At 36.1% G+C, this 17,256-nt stretch overlaps 1 protein-coding gene across 1 annotated transcript; it reads right to left on the bottom strand.

Moving 5' to 3' along the window:
• Positions 1-1,217: 1,217 nt before the first annotated feature.
• On the bottom strand, positions 1,218-16,420 carry LOC146138186 (armadillo repeat-containing protein 2-like). The gene is made up of 18 exons (XM_083394531.1): positions 16,271-16,420; positions 14,627-14,806; positions 14,240-14,396; positions 13,939-14,021; positions 13,619-13,742; positions 13,360-13,467; positions 12,734-12,906; positions 12,537-12,639; positions 12,165-12,274; positions 11,506-11,649; positions 9,058-9,197; positions 8,532-8,737; positions 5,684-5,914; positions 5,216-5,362; positions 4,511-4,624; positions 4,036-4,168; positions 2,595-2,749; positions 1,218-2,354 (listed from the first exon to the last, which is right to left on the bottom strand). The coding sequence occupies exons 1-18, from the start codon at positions 16,394-16,396 to the stop codon at positions 2,155-2,157; spliced, it is 2,634 nt and encodes an 877-aa protein (XP_083250657.1). The 5' UTR covers positions 16,397-16,420; the 3' UTR covers positions 1,218-2,154.
• Positions 16,421-17,256: the final 836 nt, after the last annotated feature.

The following is a 17,256-nucleotide window of genomic DNA, read 5'->3' as shown; positions in this document are numbered from 1 at the left end:
GTAGGTTTCATAAGCTAACATGCTTCATAACGTCTCAGGGACGTCATATAATGTGTTTTTTGAAACCTGTTTTTGCCTAACAACATTAAGCCCGTTTATATGCACGTTTAAGCCGGATTCGAATCTGTTTCGTTAATTCATTCTCTCTCGTTTTGGTGCTGGAATGAATTAAGTTCTCTCGTTTCTTAATCGGTTAAAAAGGAGTGGTTTTCAATCCGTTCGCCGCTTAATCTGTTCGTTTCGCGGACGGACGAAATCGTTTAATGTCACGCCACTTTTGGGGCATTATAAAGTAACACGAGCGGCTAGTCGTAAACAAAACAACAAGTTTCGCGCATAAGGAAAGAATATTACATACACTCGTTAGATACTAATTTGTGACAGAGGGGCTGGTCTAGAATCCACAAAGTCGAACATTATTTGGGTTAGGATGCGGGTTTGAGTAGGTTTAAATAATAATACTTATCCACCCTTACCCAAATATTGTACATTGCTTTATTAATTATCACAACGCTGTGGTAGGATTTTGGGCCAGCGCCAAATACAGTTTTCATTAGTCATGTTTGGTACATCTCATCACCTTCTTTTGTCCACTCTGCCTTGTATATAGCGTTGACCAGCACACATAAGCTCAAGTTTCCTGCACTTATATTATGTGTGCCAGGTAAACTGAAGTAATTCTTGTTTTTTTTTCAATTTTAGGTTTAAAAAAACGAACAAGCAGCAATAGATTGCTACCGCAAGGAGTAGCCAAGCCGCAAAATCGGTTGTGCGTCAGAGGTTTACTGGAATATTACGTAATAATGCATATCAGTGCAGTTTGTACACTCAAGCTGGCTTGAATTTCGCGCCATGTAATTACGACGCTGGAACGGATTACTTTTCAATCCGGATTGAACCTTAATCTAATCTGCCCGCGAAAGGTGCATATAAACGGGTTTACTGCTCGTTTAGGGTTATCCAAACCCATGCCTGCCGGTCAATATTAATTACCTGTTGTCCGCGAAATATTGTTTAATTTAATGATTCTCATTAATTGGTAGGATTTTTCACTGTGATTGCGACCAAAACAACGTAGTTTGGAAATTTTAAAGTTTAACTGATCACTTAGCTACTGTTTAAAGCCTGTTTAGTTTAAATACTTTAGTTATATATTAAAAACACTAATAAGGACACTCCTCCTTTTTTACATTCGTGTTGGGAATGCTTTTATTTTTTTACGTATTAAACGTCCAAAAAGTAAATGCACCGTTGACCATCAGCGATTCTCAGCGGCCTACTGGTTGTCCGCTGAAATCTTATAGCGAAGCCGTGCACTTTTTCAATTATAAATTACAGGAGCGTTGAGTGTTAAATTGGCATTTTTTGCAGCCACAACTTTTTGTGGATCATAAAATAACCGAATAAAGGTTGCAAAAAGGAGGCGACAAAGTTATAAACGTTTAGATTAGAAGCACTACCTTTCAACCTTATAAGCGAATCTTTAGCAACATCGTTTAACATTGTATCGACTGTATCGTGGAACTAGCGTCTTTGTAGTAACAAAAGATATTTTATGTCACAATGCATACTTACAAAGCTTATAAAAATAATGGAAGATCTTTAAAAAGTACACAAAAGAATCACACTGGTAGTAATACAAAAACAGTGGTGCCCAAAAGTATTAAACCATAGTACACAGTTCAAAAAAATAAAAACATCTTTGAAGATTTTAAACATTCACAGTGAACAAAAATACTGGTAGCGAAATTGTAAGGGGTACGGGTGACACAGAACAACACGCCCGACAATTAGCTTTCGCCGTTTTAGTTTAGTCCCAAAGCTATAGCAACCAAATCAAAGTGTATTTCGGGAATACGGTCTCAAAAATTTTGCCTGGGAAAAATAACTTTCGGATTTACTTCTAGAAAACATGACATTGCAATTATAGTGACGGAGACAATGGTACAAGTTCTAATCCAAGGTAAATCTTACTACGGCATTTTCGCGTCCAAAATATTACCAAAATTAGTAGGCCTATACCCGCTTAGCCAACCATCAAAGCGATCAACCTAGATCAACGTTAATACACATACCGTACAATAAAAGGAACTTCAATACGCTAAAGTCACTGGGAATGTTGAACGCGGCAATCTATTCCGGTCCCTGTAATCATCACGTATCGTCCGACTCAGATTGCCGGCTGTCGTATGTCGATTCATCCAGCGGAACTAAGATGGCCGATTTGTCGAGCAGGGTGGTCAGCAGAGGACGGGCGAACGGACGGAACTCCTCGAACCACGAAGAGAGAAGCAACTCGCGCGCTTTCGCGTCCTTAGTGTTGGCACTGGTGATTTCCTCAATCGCACTCTGGTCTGTTACAAAACACATGTACGTTGTTTTAATTGCTGCGCCTTTAACGTAGTATTATTGCCTTATTTCCTTGCGTGTTAAATTTTCTGAAATATTACATTGAATCCGATATTTTGAGTCTTCTAGCAGATTTAACACCAGTGTGATGTAAAAGCCACAACAAAACGTCATGCACTTTTACCAAAGCAAGCCACGTTAACCTACATTGGCCACAATCGCGCTGCCAAAAGCAGAGTTCTCACCTAGAAGCTCCTGTAAAACTTTAATGACTGGGAGTAGCTCGTCCTCGTATTGTTCAACAACTTGTGAGGTAGAGCAGAGGTTCCAGAGGAGCTGGCAGGCCACGCCCCCTAAACGCCAGTGGGTGGGAGCTAGGTCGCGCAGCACGTCGGCGAGTCTGCAACCATCAATCGCTGTAAAACTTTTACGATCACGCTCCTACTGGAGTGGCATGTAAAATGACATGCCATGGACCGAAACTTGACTCGCTTGAAAATGTATTAATTGTAATGGGCAACCAAAGCAGTAAAAATGCAGCTTTGGCAAATGCAATTAATACCGGGTTTACTCATTTTTGGTAGTACACAATGTGACAGTTAAGCAATTAAGGATTTAACACAGCTGAATTAGTTTACATTAAAATGTCTAAATTTTTCGCTGAACTGTCTGAAATGTATTGAACAACATTCAGATTAAAACAAATTAGTACGGTTTTACAAGTTTAGCGACTTTAGTTTAGGTACTAAGAAAATATAACAGGAAACTGAGAGCTATGAAATTTCCACAATCGGGTTGGTGGAGGTTGCTAATTGATTAAGCAAAACGCTTCCATTCAAACGGGAGAAAACTTCTTATTAAAATACATTTCTATTTATTTAATTTAGGTCTTTGAAAATTTTAAATAAGATGTGATTTTTCCAACAACATATATGTTATATATATATATGAATTTTCGGGTATTTAAAAAAACGATATAACAAATAGCCGTTTCGTCGTTGTGGGATTTATATATACCGATGCACTCACTGCGCTTTATTGTTACACATTTCTACGTTGTTGTTCGGCATACCGACCATTTTTCTCAAAATGATTCTGGTAAATTCAATTTCATCTAGGTCGTGCATTTTTGTTGGGCTTATGACAGCCTTCCTTAACTTGGGGTAAATTTACCCCAGGGGGAAAATAAGCTATCAATCAAACTATTGTGCCAACTGTAGGATATTTTTAGCCTAATTTCCTAGTTCAGTTCAACTGCTAATTCGAAGCTAGCCTATAGTAGCCTATTGATTCTTTATAGTTTAGTGTTGATAACGTGATGCTTCGCTAAATTTGAGTTTTTAAGTTTATTGGCAACATCTATATCTCTTAGTTGCTTCATTTGTCGTTGCCAAAAAGCGAGGGCAGTCGTCGCATTTAATATAACTGATGTAAATTGGTACTTTCGTTTTTTAACAAATGAGCACCATTTTATATATTGGGGGTAAATCTTATATTCATCTCTGTTAAAAGGATAAAACAAACAAAAAAGGTTAAGAACCCCTGGTTTATGAGCATGAATTTTAACACCTCTTTGTTCTGTCGTCATGCGGTGAAATCATTTGCCCATCGAGGGGAGCAACACACAAAAACATTTTGCGATGAGACGGGTCAAGACAAAACAGCAAATATTTAGGTCAAACTCACTTGGAAATGATTCGCTCTGTTAACAGCGCGGCCCGCTTATCTGGGTCGGCGCTAACGTTAACGAGAACGCCACACGCGTTGTACACAACCTGCTGGTGAGAGGAATCAAGAAGGGCAACCATCATCAGGTCCACTAGAAATAAAGGTTTATAGACTGTAACCCAAATAATAGCTTGTACAATAACTAGTATGAGTTGTATTAGGCATCGTTATTTCATTTGGTCCAATGCAAGTAAAAACTGGCCAAAACTGCGTTTTTTCTAGTTTTACATAGCAAAACAATTTTTCGTAGATTTCGAAAGGTTTGCATCAATTAGGAAAGATACACAACATGCGCACATTTGGATTTAATGTCACATAGTGTCATATGATAAGACTTGACGACACGAGTTAATAAATCACACAGATTTGTGTTTGGGGTTAAACAAGCCTTGTTTTCAATCAATAAATAGCAGTTAAATGCCAAGTGCCTAACCTTTATGTTGGTGAACTGTTTCACGGACGTCCGAATGGCGTGTAAGGTTGCCAAACACCTGAGCTAGTTCGGCAATATATGTCATTTTGTCTGCCATCAGAAGCTGGGACAAAACTGCAAAAAAAAAAAACAAAGTGAATATGGATAGTTTTACTGGAAATCGTGAAGTTCGCTCATCTTGTAAGCTTCGTATTAAAAAAAAGATCTTCGAATTTCGGGACAGTTGATCTGGAAGACTTAACCCGATCTTGGCATTTGACGTAGTTGTGGTTTGGCAGACTCTTAAACGGCCTTGAAGTGGTACCAGGTCGGAACTGCACCGAACCAGCAATTTAATTGCCTTTCTCCTAGTCTAGAGCGACGACAAGCGTAGCAAAAGAGAGAAATGCGACTTATGCAACTATATGGCTTCAAAGAAACGGGAAAAGCAATATTGAATATTGCTTTGGTTGGCAACTTTTTAATTTGTTTTTTTTAAAGCATAGCATGTTTTGTTTTCCCGGTATTGGCAAAATTAAATTAGACTTGATCAGCAATAAACGTTACCACTACAGTGTAAGCCTTAACATGCTCTTAGCTAACCTGTTTTAAAGTTTATATATTCCAGCCTACTCATTAAACCCGATGCTTCTGAACAATGCATAAATGTTAGTTCGTGTACTCGAAAAAAAATAGCACCTAACAATTGCGAATTAAGCTGCTTACGGTTAACCAGCCGAAGTCGATTGGCTGTCACTGCGTTGTCCATGTGCGGGTATTTTTCTTCTATCAAAGCATCGTAGTAGGAGAGGTTGTTAAGAGTTGTGAGAACATTTACGATTAACTCTTCGCAATCTGCAACGTCTCGTGTTTCTGCAAAGTTGGAGAAAATACCTTCGTTAATAATACCGCATAATTATAACAATTGACAACCAGCGCACACGAATTGTTGACTTTCTAACAAACGGCAAGAAAAGGTCGGGTGAAACCCCTTGGTATAAAGCGCTTTTCATTTAGTATCCGGTTTTAATAGGTTTTGTAAAGCAATCTGCAAACACAATAGTATAAGTTCCCTCAAGTGGTAATCCGTACAAGTGTTTACTTACAACGCTTAGTGTTTTTCTTAAGATCACATTTTTGTAAAATTATTAGCAACATCGTTAAAAATAAGCTGCAAAAGTAGCAGTAACGTACCGAGAATGTTAAGCAGGCATTCCACACAATGGGTGTTGCAGGCGACGTGAGGTCCAACCCTCTCGCCGATCGACACGTTCGCGATAACTCGTACCACCTTCACCAAGACGTCGCTGGACTTTTCCACCTTCTGTGCGACTGCGTCATTGGCCGACTTAACGTTCATCTGGTGTTCGCTTGGGCCGTTGTACAGCTCCACGAGGTCGTTGAGAATGTCACAACAGTTGAGGCCTGAATGCAATAGCGCCATATGCTCGACATAACATATTCCCAGGGAGGCGTCTTATATTTTAAGGCTTCTATCGACAATAGTACCGTGTTGGCAAAAACGTAACAGTCAAGAACATTCGGACTGTCGGAACAGCAGTTTGCACTTAGAAATTTAAGTTATTATCTTAGTAGCGTATGAAATAAATTAGCGGCTGCTGAAAAACAAGTGAATTGTGCTATTGAAGAGAGATCCATTTTTGGCCAAACACGGTTTTCACAGATAAAAAAGGCTGCTGCAAGTTTTAGATGGATTTTAATTTAATTTGCCACTTTGTCTACTAAATTAAGCCACGAAATTCATCACAATTAAATACATTTTCGGAGGACGCAATTAATTAGCGACAAACCGTAACGAAAGAATGGTATTTAATGCTCTATTGCGTCACAATCCGCCAATCGGCGAATGAGTAAGAGGAATAATCGGATTATACCTTAGAGCTGCGTGGATCGGAATACACTTAACAGTCGGCACACAAATGTAGAACGTTCTATTTGTTTAAGTTGTTTTTTTACGTGGGACAAATGGATATTGATCGATTTTTGTGGTGTTATATGCGTTGGCAACCTTAGCTAGCCTTTTCATTAAACTAAACCTACTCAAAGCACCTAAAAAGGTTACTTGAAACAAAAACCTCATGCTTCATATATAATTTAAACTATGACAGTCACACAAAAATGATTTTCCATTTTAACAGCCGTCAACTGGTAACTAGTGAGCGCAATGCAAGGCTCATCGGTTCATTGTCTGTTATAAACATACTTGCACTGTAGCAGTGTACATTAATCATTAATTTCACCCAGTTATTGTTTTTTTTTTAATTTTTAACACATGTTTTCGTGAGTTTGTTTTTTATAAGTCAACGCAGCTACCAACTGGGGTCGGTACAGCAGTTTCGTAGGGTCCGACTCCGCAAGGAGTATTAATCTTTAAGTTTTTTAACACTATAGGCTTCAGCAAATCGTTTTAATCATTGGACCAGCGGTTATTAACCGGGGGGGGCGCGCCCCCCTAGTGGGGCCAAGGAATTTCTAGGGGGGCGCGAACTCTAAGCCAATATTTAATTTTTTTAAACTTATTGATAAAACGTTAGAAGTCATCCCCTATTCGAACTATTTTTTATAAATATTTTATATAGGGTAAGAGGCTAGCAACAGGGGGACATTTTAATTCTTGACATCATTTTAATTCTCGACATCACCGCCCTACAACTGTGGTCCAGTAAATACCCTCACAATACGTTTGTCAATATCAGCTCGATAAAAATCAATGTGTCGAGCACGAGCAATTTGTTGTGTGCCCAATGTGAAAAGCCTTCTGAATGAACAGTTTAGCGCCAATTCAACCAATTAAACCCAATTTTTTTCGCGCTTCGCGCGACTGACAGCTAACTTCACTGTTTTCAAGTTTGCTCAGTGATATTTCATTGAAAATGTCGAACTACTTTTCGTAGGGGCGCGTGAGGTATAGGAAAATTACCAAAGGGGGGCGCGGCTCAAAAAAGGTTAAGAACCACTGCATTAGACTATGTTTTAAACATTATTAGATTTTAGTTATGCTTTATTATTCGATAATATACCGTGTTTTATGATATCTCATGTGACATCATAAAGCATCTATTATGCTGTATTACCTGCTATCAGCGAATCCTGTGCATTAGTTAGAAAGTTGTTACATTAGAAAGAATCGTGACTGTACTAGTGTACTACAAGAAACATGGGTCAACTGACCCTTGCATTTTTATAGGGCCGCGAAATATCAAAATAGTTGCAAAGGGTCCACCAGGCAAATGTTTTAGAAAAGTTAGAGAACCGCTGCTCCAGAGGCACAACACCGACCTATGCCGTTTTGTATATTTATATCGTATAACTTGTTACGTATTAGTCGTAATGATAACCGGGAATTTCTTAACGACGTACGAGGTCGACGTTGTGGTGATATGGCGACCCAAACAGCGCGTGTCAAATGTTTAAAACCCTTCTACTTAACATATATCATAAAGCCTTTTTTTATTCAACAACCACGCAGGACATAAATTTGCCGCTTTTCGATTAAACCAATGAAAAGCAAGTGTCAAGTTAGAAATAAATATTTTTTGGTTTACCGAAACTATTGTTCAGTAATTATTTTGAAAACTGACTGTTTTTTATTGCATATCACACCAAATATGATATACCTCACAGTAGAAGCGATATTGTGTTTCGTTAAATCGTCAAAAATCTACAGAGGTAAATAGCCTGAAAATTCAAAGGGCTTCTCACATTAACAGTTAAAGTAATCATTTCGTTTACTCATTGCTGTCACCTTGCGGGTAAAACACAACAATTGTTTTTTTATTTACGATTAATCAATAACTATTCGGGCTACCTAACTTATATAGTTACAAATTAAGTACATAAAAGCGCCGTTATCCTAATAGCTTTGTTTGGTGTTAACACTGTAATTTTGTGGCAAAACTTTTATGTAAGATAGCCACATTTATATGTTGATTGCCTGCTCGGAAAATCCACAAATCTCATATTTTTTATAGAAACCTATTACATTGGACGGAATTTAACAACACAACAATCGAACTCTTACCTTGTCCATGCTCGGTCTGAGCACCGTAGAAGAAAAGTAGTTCCCTTAGCTGGTCGTTACGAGCGATTATATTTCCGAGCGCGAAGGAAATCCTCACAACGATGTCCGGGTTACATCGATGCGTGTGGAGACAGGAGAGGAAGGCGTTTGGCCACTGGGGACTTTTGTTCAAGTGGCCGATGCAGCTCGTGTACATTGTCAGCTTACTAAAAACAAAAGAAATCGTGGCTTTAAACCAAAGCTTAGCAACGGGCGCATTGAATGAGTGAAAACTTGAGAAAGAAAATGGACGACATTGACAAACAGTAAAATAAGCTAGAGAAATCAGGTGGCACTGTATAAAGACAAATTGTATTGGGTTATCGACAAGCTTTCGCACAACTGTGCTTCATCAGTTCAAAGTATAAATGAAGACAATTAAAAAGCACGTAAAAGCAAAAGCGCGAGTAAAAGGCGGGTAAAGGATTTTAGCGCGAGTAAAATAAGCTATAGGTATTTCCCAGCCGAAAAAAAATTAAGAACCAACCTGAAGATTCGAGAGAGTACCCAGGCGATTTTTTCGTCAGAACCAAACAATTGCAGTGACGTAAGCAAGATAGAAAACCCCGTCAAGGTCTGCTGAACCTTCTTGTCGGCGTCCATGATATTTCGCAGCGCAGTTGTCACCTGCATAAACAACTCATTACAATTTGCTCTATATGCGCAAAACGACCTCTTTACAAATAGGACAAGGGGCCATTCGGCTTTTTGAATTAGCAAAAAAGTAAAATAAGGCCTATATGAATTAAAACATTTTGTGTAATAATGTTAGTTTGTTGCCATATAAACTTGTTTGCATTTCAGCACATACGATGGCATATATGTTACAAAAAATAATAGTACGTATGCATTTGACTGCAATCATTTGGATGTCAAGCAAAAGTTTGCACGATGTCATGAATGCATACTTACCATGAATGAAAAAAAATTTGCACTGTTAAACTACCTAACTAATTTTGTTTTTACTTTCTTGGCTGTTTTTTTTTTAAAACTACATAACTTATTAGTTATCAAGATTTTAGAAATAATTTTTATTACACGATTTATATCTGGCCTTAAGCCAGCGCATCATGGACTAGCGATTTCTAGCATATTAATTTATTTAATGCTATTTTTAGTTTGGTAAGTAACATCTAATCAACATCGCTTTAGTGAAAGTTTAACATGATTACTGCAATTTTTGTGGTTTCTGTACGGCCATACAGCTGCGGAGTAAATGGTGCTCACAAATTGTTTGACAACATAATTATAATTAACACTAACACATCGAGCAATATGCTCATCTTTTTGTGGGTACAATTCATCTCGTCTACTTCTAAATTTAAACTTTTGAAAATTTTACCCAAGTTTTTCGATCGCTTTGTCGCCATCTTGTGAATGTATTTTGCACTGGTTCAACAAACAACAGTAGGTTTCTTGTTTTATGATGCCACATTATGACGGTAGTTTGTGACACCATTTCTTAAATCCTAGATCCGCACCTGGTCCTAATAATTTGCCTTCTCGTGTATGCCGAATTTTTAAAAAGCTTTAACCATTTATCACAGGACATATTTTCTGTCGTTAAAACGAGTTACTTTTTCGGCATTTTAAACTTTTTCGGCCACTCAAGAGTGTGCTTTATAATTCCCAAAACTAACGTGCTACTTTGCTTATATTCCACATTGCTACAGTTTAGGTCCGTGCCAGCCTGGTTTTGCCATACAGAATCAAAATGTGTTTACATGATAGGAAAGTTTTGAGCCGGGTAACGTTGGAAGTTAGTTAGCTTTAAAACGGGACTTTTCTCAGCGGTTAATGGATCCGGAAGATTTTGGGTAGATATTTCGACGTCACAAAAATCAAACATGTAACTTAAAATAGTTTAAAAAATTGAATAATTTGGTAACGATGTTTCGGCAGCAGAAACTAGAGGACCTCTGTATAGGGTAAATAATTAAAACGAAAAAATGTTACACATTTCTTACAAGGTAGAAATAGTGGAATAAATTGACTGGCTAAAATGCCAAACCGGGAAATTTTGGTTTGGTTTATTGACTGGCACGCCGGAACAAAGCCTTAAAAAAGGGCTAACCCGCTTGAAAAGGGATGTTTGGTTTACGCAACGGGTAAGGCCGGTATTACCTTGGTATACTGTTAAGTAAAATTATATTACCAGGCTTAACCTGAATATGAATTTGTGGTTCCAATTCCAACTCTTAAACTGTTACCCGTATAGCTAACGCGCGAGGTTTTTGTTTAGCAGGATACAAGTACAGCTTGACGAGTTATAATATTTTGCACCGTGGCAGTTGACCAGATTTATTATAAGTTTACCGAAGATGTATAGTAGCATTACGTTCAGGCTACTCCAGAACAACTTTTTGATTAAGCGATTTCCAGAAACAACAAACGAAAAAAGTAAAAAAAATGAAACAAGGCAAAAGGTTAGCCTTCGTTGCAAAGTTTTCCCATGCATTTTTATTTAAGAACTGATAAATGTTCTACTTAGCCCAAGCAACGCCGGATATTGCCACCAAGTAAAAAATCCATATACCGACAATGCTGCGTATCCGTGTTGTATAAAATAAAGTCGCTTAAGTAGCAAATAACCACAAAACAGAAAATAAAACCCTATATCATATTTGCCGAACTATGGCAATTTATTTGAACTAGGCTTGGAAAGCAATTTACTTTATACATATTACATTAGGTTTACTCTGTGACTTTTAATTGTCTAAAACAAATAAGCTGGTCTGAGGGCAAGCCAGTACTATAACAATGGCTATTTAAAGCTGTACGAGGATTGTTATTTAGGCACATCTAACGTGTATAGGCACGATTGCGTTCAATTGTAACACCCGTATCACCTTCTGAGATCGTAATACCACTGGTACGTTTTCAGGTAATCATAAATTCAGATTTGAATGTACAAGAAAAAGTAAAAGGATTTTACCTGGACCAGCAGATCGCAAGCAAACTTTTGAATTTTTTTGTTTTCCTCCAATTTTCTTCGTTGCTTTGATACATTGTTGCAAGCATCCATAAATTTAAGAAGGGCCGATATGCTATTACTGTCATACAGTTTGCTGGAAAGGCTCTGAAAAAGCGTTTTTTACATTGTGTTGATTTCAATTTATTAAATAGTTGGTTTGATAGGTTTTGTGCTGCATCTTTGAATATCGTGATCAGCTTTATCAGGCACTATGTAAACTAGAACTCAAAAACTGATAGTAATCCAGTAATTTAAACCCTCGAATAACTGTATTATAAAGTTACTCAACAATTTTACAAAATGCTGCAAAAATTCACGTTTGAAAGTCACAATAAATTATTTAAAAATTTAAAATATCCAAAAAATGATTGTTTAATTTACCATTAACTTCCTGAGTCTATAAACGAATATTCTTAAATTTATTCATCACTAGGGCTATTATTTTTTACCAAAAAATAAGAAATGTTGACCAAAAGATAACAAATCTTGACATAAAAAATTGAAATTTTGCCAATTTTTTACTTTTTTTGACAAGTTAAAAATAATATTCATCACAAAACATTATTGAGGAGTGTTTTTTATCGTGGATGTCATAGTATTTAAGCTCATAACTACATCACCTTGTTATCTGAAAGAAATTTTACAGAACCAGATAGATATAAATAGGCTTCATAGTTTTCATATTTTGAGCAGGGATCCTCAACAGTGCGCATTACAGCCAACATAGAATCTAAAAACAAAGTAACTGATATCTAACTTTGAAATTGAAGCATTAATTGCATGCTGAAACTTGAATGTTTTTAAGTCGAGAGACTAATTTTAAGAATTACAACAGACAGAGTGATTTTTGTTGATGAGTTATATAAAACTTTACAATTACTCATCAACAGATGTTATTATATAAAACATATCTTTATCTCTATGTTATTTCAATGAAAACAAATTAAGCTATATTTCAAAAACTAATTTTATTAAAATAATTGCACTGTTACCTAAAACGTCATTCTTCCTAAACAAGTCATCATGTTGCTGTTCGCGGCAGATACGGAAGATCAACTTGCAAATGCTGCTAAAATTCTTGTTGTGTACTTTCAGCTGTTTCATTGCCAAAACAGTAATTAGATCAAAGCACAGCTCTTTAAATGTTGCTTTTTTTATAAAAAAGGTTCAACAGCAGTAAAACAGTTACCTTTAATATTATTCTTGCACAACAAAGCACAACATCTGGTGACTCCACTTTAAGTAATCTAAACAGAATAGAAAGCAGGGACATTCTTCGTCGAGAGGACATTCTGTAAAAGCATGATCCATTGGCGAGGTCATCATGTAGCTGAGAACACAACTCACAGAGCTCAGCAACATCTAGAAGTAGAATAGGCAAAACATGCATATCTTTAAAAATTTTGATTTAGGATTTATGAATCCAGTTGAGATAAATTAGTGACTCCAAACTATGGATAAAATGTCCTTGTGATTAAAATCTTCTTCCTAGCAAATATTATAGGTTTTAAAGACTCACTGTTTCACATTTATATTAATGTATACTGCTCATATTTAAAGTATTAACAATAAAACAGTGGTTTTATTTTTATCTTAAAAACTAAAAACTTATATAATATATTGAAATTGTACTAATACAATGGCAAACAGGTTCAAGAATTCAATATTTCTTACACGATTACAAACCAGTGTTTTTTAACATGGACATATACAGTATATAAAACAGTAAATAATTTGGACATACCAAAAATAACTTAAACAGATATTATAGTTCACAATAAGCATAAACTGCCTAGTAAAAACTACAGATATTACTTTGTTGATTATCCTCCAGCTTTTCAATAGAGGGCAGTATTGTTTGGTTCCAGTAGAATGCCTCTTCAGCCGATTCTTCATGTCGACTTCTCTCGCCAGATCCAATACCTGTAAGGACATTAATGACAATTGCTTTATAAAACCATACTACTGACCACCATTAAGTGAAAAGGACAGTATTCTTAAGAATTTATATTCAAGGAAATATTTAACTGCTTATTTGCAAATGGAACTGAAGATTTAAAAAAAATTAAATAACCTCCTCCAGAGTTGATTGGTACACCAGATGAGCAACTAGAGGAAGATGATGAAGACATGCTGCTACCACTTTGGTTGCGACCAGATTTGACATCTTCATCATTATTCCCAACCACTAAACTTGACTATTAAAATGGGATAAATAAATTGTGTTGTTCAGAGTAGAGATTTACATTACATAAAACAGTTTGATTTAAAACCAAGCATAGTTTTTACAGTCAAATTAGGAGTTAAAAATCAGAAAAATATTATAGTATTGCTCAACTTCACAAAATTGTTTTAACGAACAATTCTTTCGACTACAACTTTTCAGGTGGATACCTTTTTGCTTGGTCGAACTGGGGGAGGAGTAGGGTGATAACAGCCAGCCACATTACCTCCACCAACTATGGCTGAACTTTGATCTACAAAACACACAATTTGAAAAGCAGAAATTGAAACTAGCATTAATGACACTACACAAAAAAATAATTGTTATTTTGAAATAAATTAATCAGCACAAACAAATATATTTTTGTAAAACAGAGGGAAAATAGATAAACAAATAGTTAGAAATTAAAAAATGATTAATTTATAAAGAGAATTAATAAACATATATAGTGGATTTTAATTTTATTTTTACCGGGATGAATGGCTCGTACAGGAGATCGAGGCATATTAGATCTTGAATGTCTTCTTATTATAAAATTTTCAGCAGATTCATTGTAGTTTGATTTCGATGTTGATGATGTAGCTGCTTTGTTCAAGGTTGGTTCAAGGTTTGATGGAATCACAGGCTTCTAGACATACCAATTATCTTGTAAATGATAAAATAATTCTAATCCAAGTTGTTACACAGGATGGAAAATTACCTAATAATTTTGTTACTCATATATTGTACAAATAGTATCATTTAACACTGTTGTAATGTGAGTTAAAGTTGAAAAACTTGAAAATATTTATATTTTTTGGAAAATAAAAAAAAATATTTTTTTTGGAAAAAATAAATATTTTTTGGAAATATGCTTACATGGTTAAGGGGTGGCAGCTTAGCACCAGACGATGGACGAGATGACGGATCACTGGAATCAAAATTCTGGAAATCAACTTTGACAGCTGATGGTGGACGAGAACCAGGTTTTCTCCGATCAGGTCCAAACAAAGTTCGACTAATATCTCGTGGAGTTGCAGGTCTTTTTGTGTTAATTGGCTAAACAAAGTATAAAAATAGAAATATTAGTGTTATTTCTGTTGGAAAATATTAAATCTAATTACAAACACCAAAGTGACAGTTTTCTGTATACCACAGTCATAATTAAATAAGTTAAAGCGGCGCTTAACTTATCAAGATGCAGGAAAAGGTTTTAATACCCTTAAAACAGTAAATTATAAATGCACAGTTTAGGGACAACATATTTAAAACATCAATGCAAAAAGTGTGCTGTTAATGGTATATATAAATAGTCATTTTAGGTGTTATTTAATGTTAAATTTTCAAATCTTGGCACAAATAACCCACTGTTAAAAGTATTGCAAGTTCACCCAATATTTTTTTAACAGACGTAACCTGCACCCCAAAAATCAAATATGCACCCCGATTTTCGTTTAAAAAAAAAATTTGCCTGTGCACCCGCAAGCTCACATGCAGCATACACAACATGTGTTTAATTTAGGCAACTTGTTTAAGTGTAAAATTAGCTTTTTAGTTGGCATCTAGTATAGGGTTCCTCTTTTTCCCGGATTATTTCACTCCCGGGAAACGGGATTGAAAAATGAAACTTCCCGGGAATCCCGGGATCCCGACGAAAAAATTATACATAAAATCACGTCATTTTGAGGTTGGTATTTTTTTATTATTTTAGCTTCAAACATTTAATTAAGCTCATTTATGAGCGTTCTTTCACTTATGTACGTAGAAAGTTATGCAAAAAAACAAAAGAAAGAAATACTGCATACCACAATGCATATTGTTTGGATTAAGGTGCGGGTTAGCGTTTGGGTGAGGGTGGGTCAAGTATTATTATGTTTATTATTAATAATACCGCTTGACCAACCCTCACCCAAACGCTAACCCGCATTCTAACCCAAATAATTTGCGTTGTGGTAAGCGGCTTTTAAAGACCGTTTCATTTTATTAATTTATACGTTCATAACTGAAGGAGCTCCAGACCTTCTCTAATACGTTTTTTCGCTGGTTAGCGCAAATAAAACAACCAGGCAACGACGTTAACATGGTTGGTACTAACTTTTGCTTTATATTAGTCAAAAACGGCAATATTTTTTAAGTTTTTCTAGGTTGCAAAAATTTCCCGGGAATTCGGGATTGTTAATTCGCGGGAAATCCCGGGAATTTCCCGTCGAAACATTCCCGGAAAGGAACCCTAATCTAGTACCGCCCTTACAATAAATGTAAACCTAGGTTATATATAATAATAGAATCCTACCACCCTTTTCGGGGTTTATATTGCAAACATTAATTGGGTTAGGGTACGAGATAGCGTTTGGGTATTATCATTATATTTATTCTTCCATATTTTTATCTTCTTTGCAATATTATTTGACAACTTGTTTCATTACTGTAAAAAAGTGGTAGGATTCTAGATCTAGACATGCGCCGCTAGGGCAACCTATTGTAAAATTCTTCAAAAAATGCAATTTATAGAATAATTATTACCGTAAGTTGAGCCCATTCTTTTGCGTTCTTGATAATTTGTGAACTCATTGGTTTCTCAACTTCAAAGGGCACCGCTGTTGGTGCCTTACTTGGAGTCCGATATCGATGCTTTTTATTCTCCATCATTATCCGAACTAGTATTTTAGGAGCGGGATGGGCGCTGGTCTAGAATCCTACCACAACGAAACACCATTTGGGTTAGGGTGCGGGTTAGCGTTTGGGTTAAGGTGGGTCAAGTATTATTATTAAACAAAGAATATAATAATACTTGACCCACCCACACCCGAACGCTAACCCGCACCCTAACTCAAATTTTGTGCGTTGATTTTTGAACTGTGGTAGGATTCTAGACCAGCGCCGCGGGATGTGAATGTGTGTTTACCTAACGAAATTAGCTACATGCAATTAGATGAAAAAACACGAAAACAGCGGGTAACACTAATTTACGGAATGATGAATGGTCGGAATGGTCGGAACGCTTACAGTATTATTATTAAATATAATAACACTTGACCCACCTTCACCCAAACGCTAACCCCACCCTAACCCAAATATTGTGCGTTGGTTTAATAATTGTTTTAACGGGGTTAAACACTTAAATATGTGAGCGTTCCGACCATTCCGACCATTCATCATTCCGTAAATTAGTATTACCCAAAACAGCTGATAGAACAAAAATCGCAGCGCAAAATATTTTAGCTTTACTTTTTCATGGTTGGATAATTACGTACCTTAGCTTTTTAATTTTTATTTTCTGGCACAATGTCAGAGAGCTTTAATTAAAAAAAATCTTTGATAATGTAGAAAATACAATTTTTCGTTCCAAACAATATTTTCATATATATTAAGACATGGTAAGTTTTGTTTTGGTGAAATGTATAAATTTTAATGCAATAGATACTTTTCCCACTAATGATTTGTGGGGCATTTCAATCTTTATAAGAAAGATATGGAATCCTGTACTTAAACAACCGAGCAGGAGATTT

The sequence above is a fragment of the Ascidiella aspersa genome, chromosome 7 (assembly GCF_963924565.1).
Source record: "Ascidiella aspersa chromosome 7, kaAscAspe10.2, whole genome shotgun sequence".
In the NCBI taxonomy this organism is placed as follows: domain Eukaryota; kingdom Metazoa; phylum Chordata; class Ascidiacea; order Phlebobranchia; family Ascidiidae; genus Ascidiella; species Ascidiella aspersa.
The sequence above is the reverse complement of the archived record's forward strand: the minus strand, read 5'-3'. Positions and strand labels throughout refer to the sequence as shown.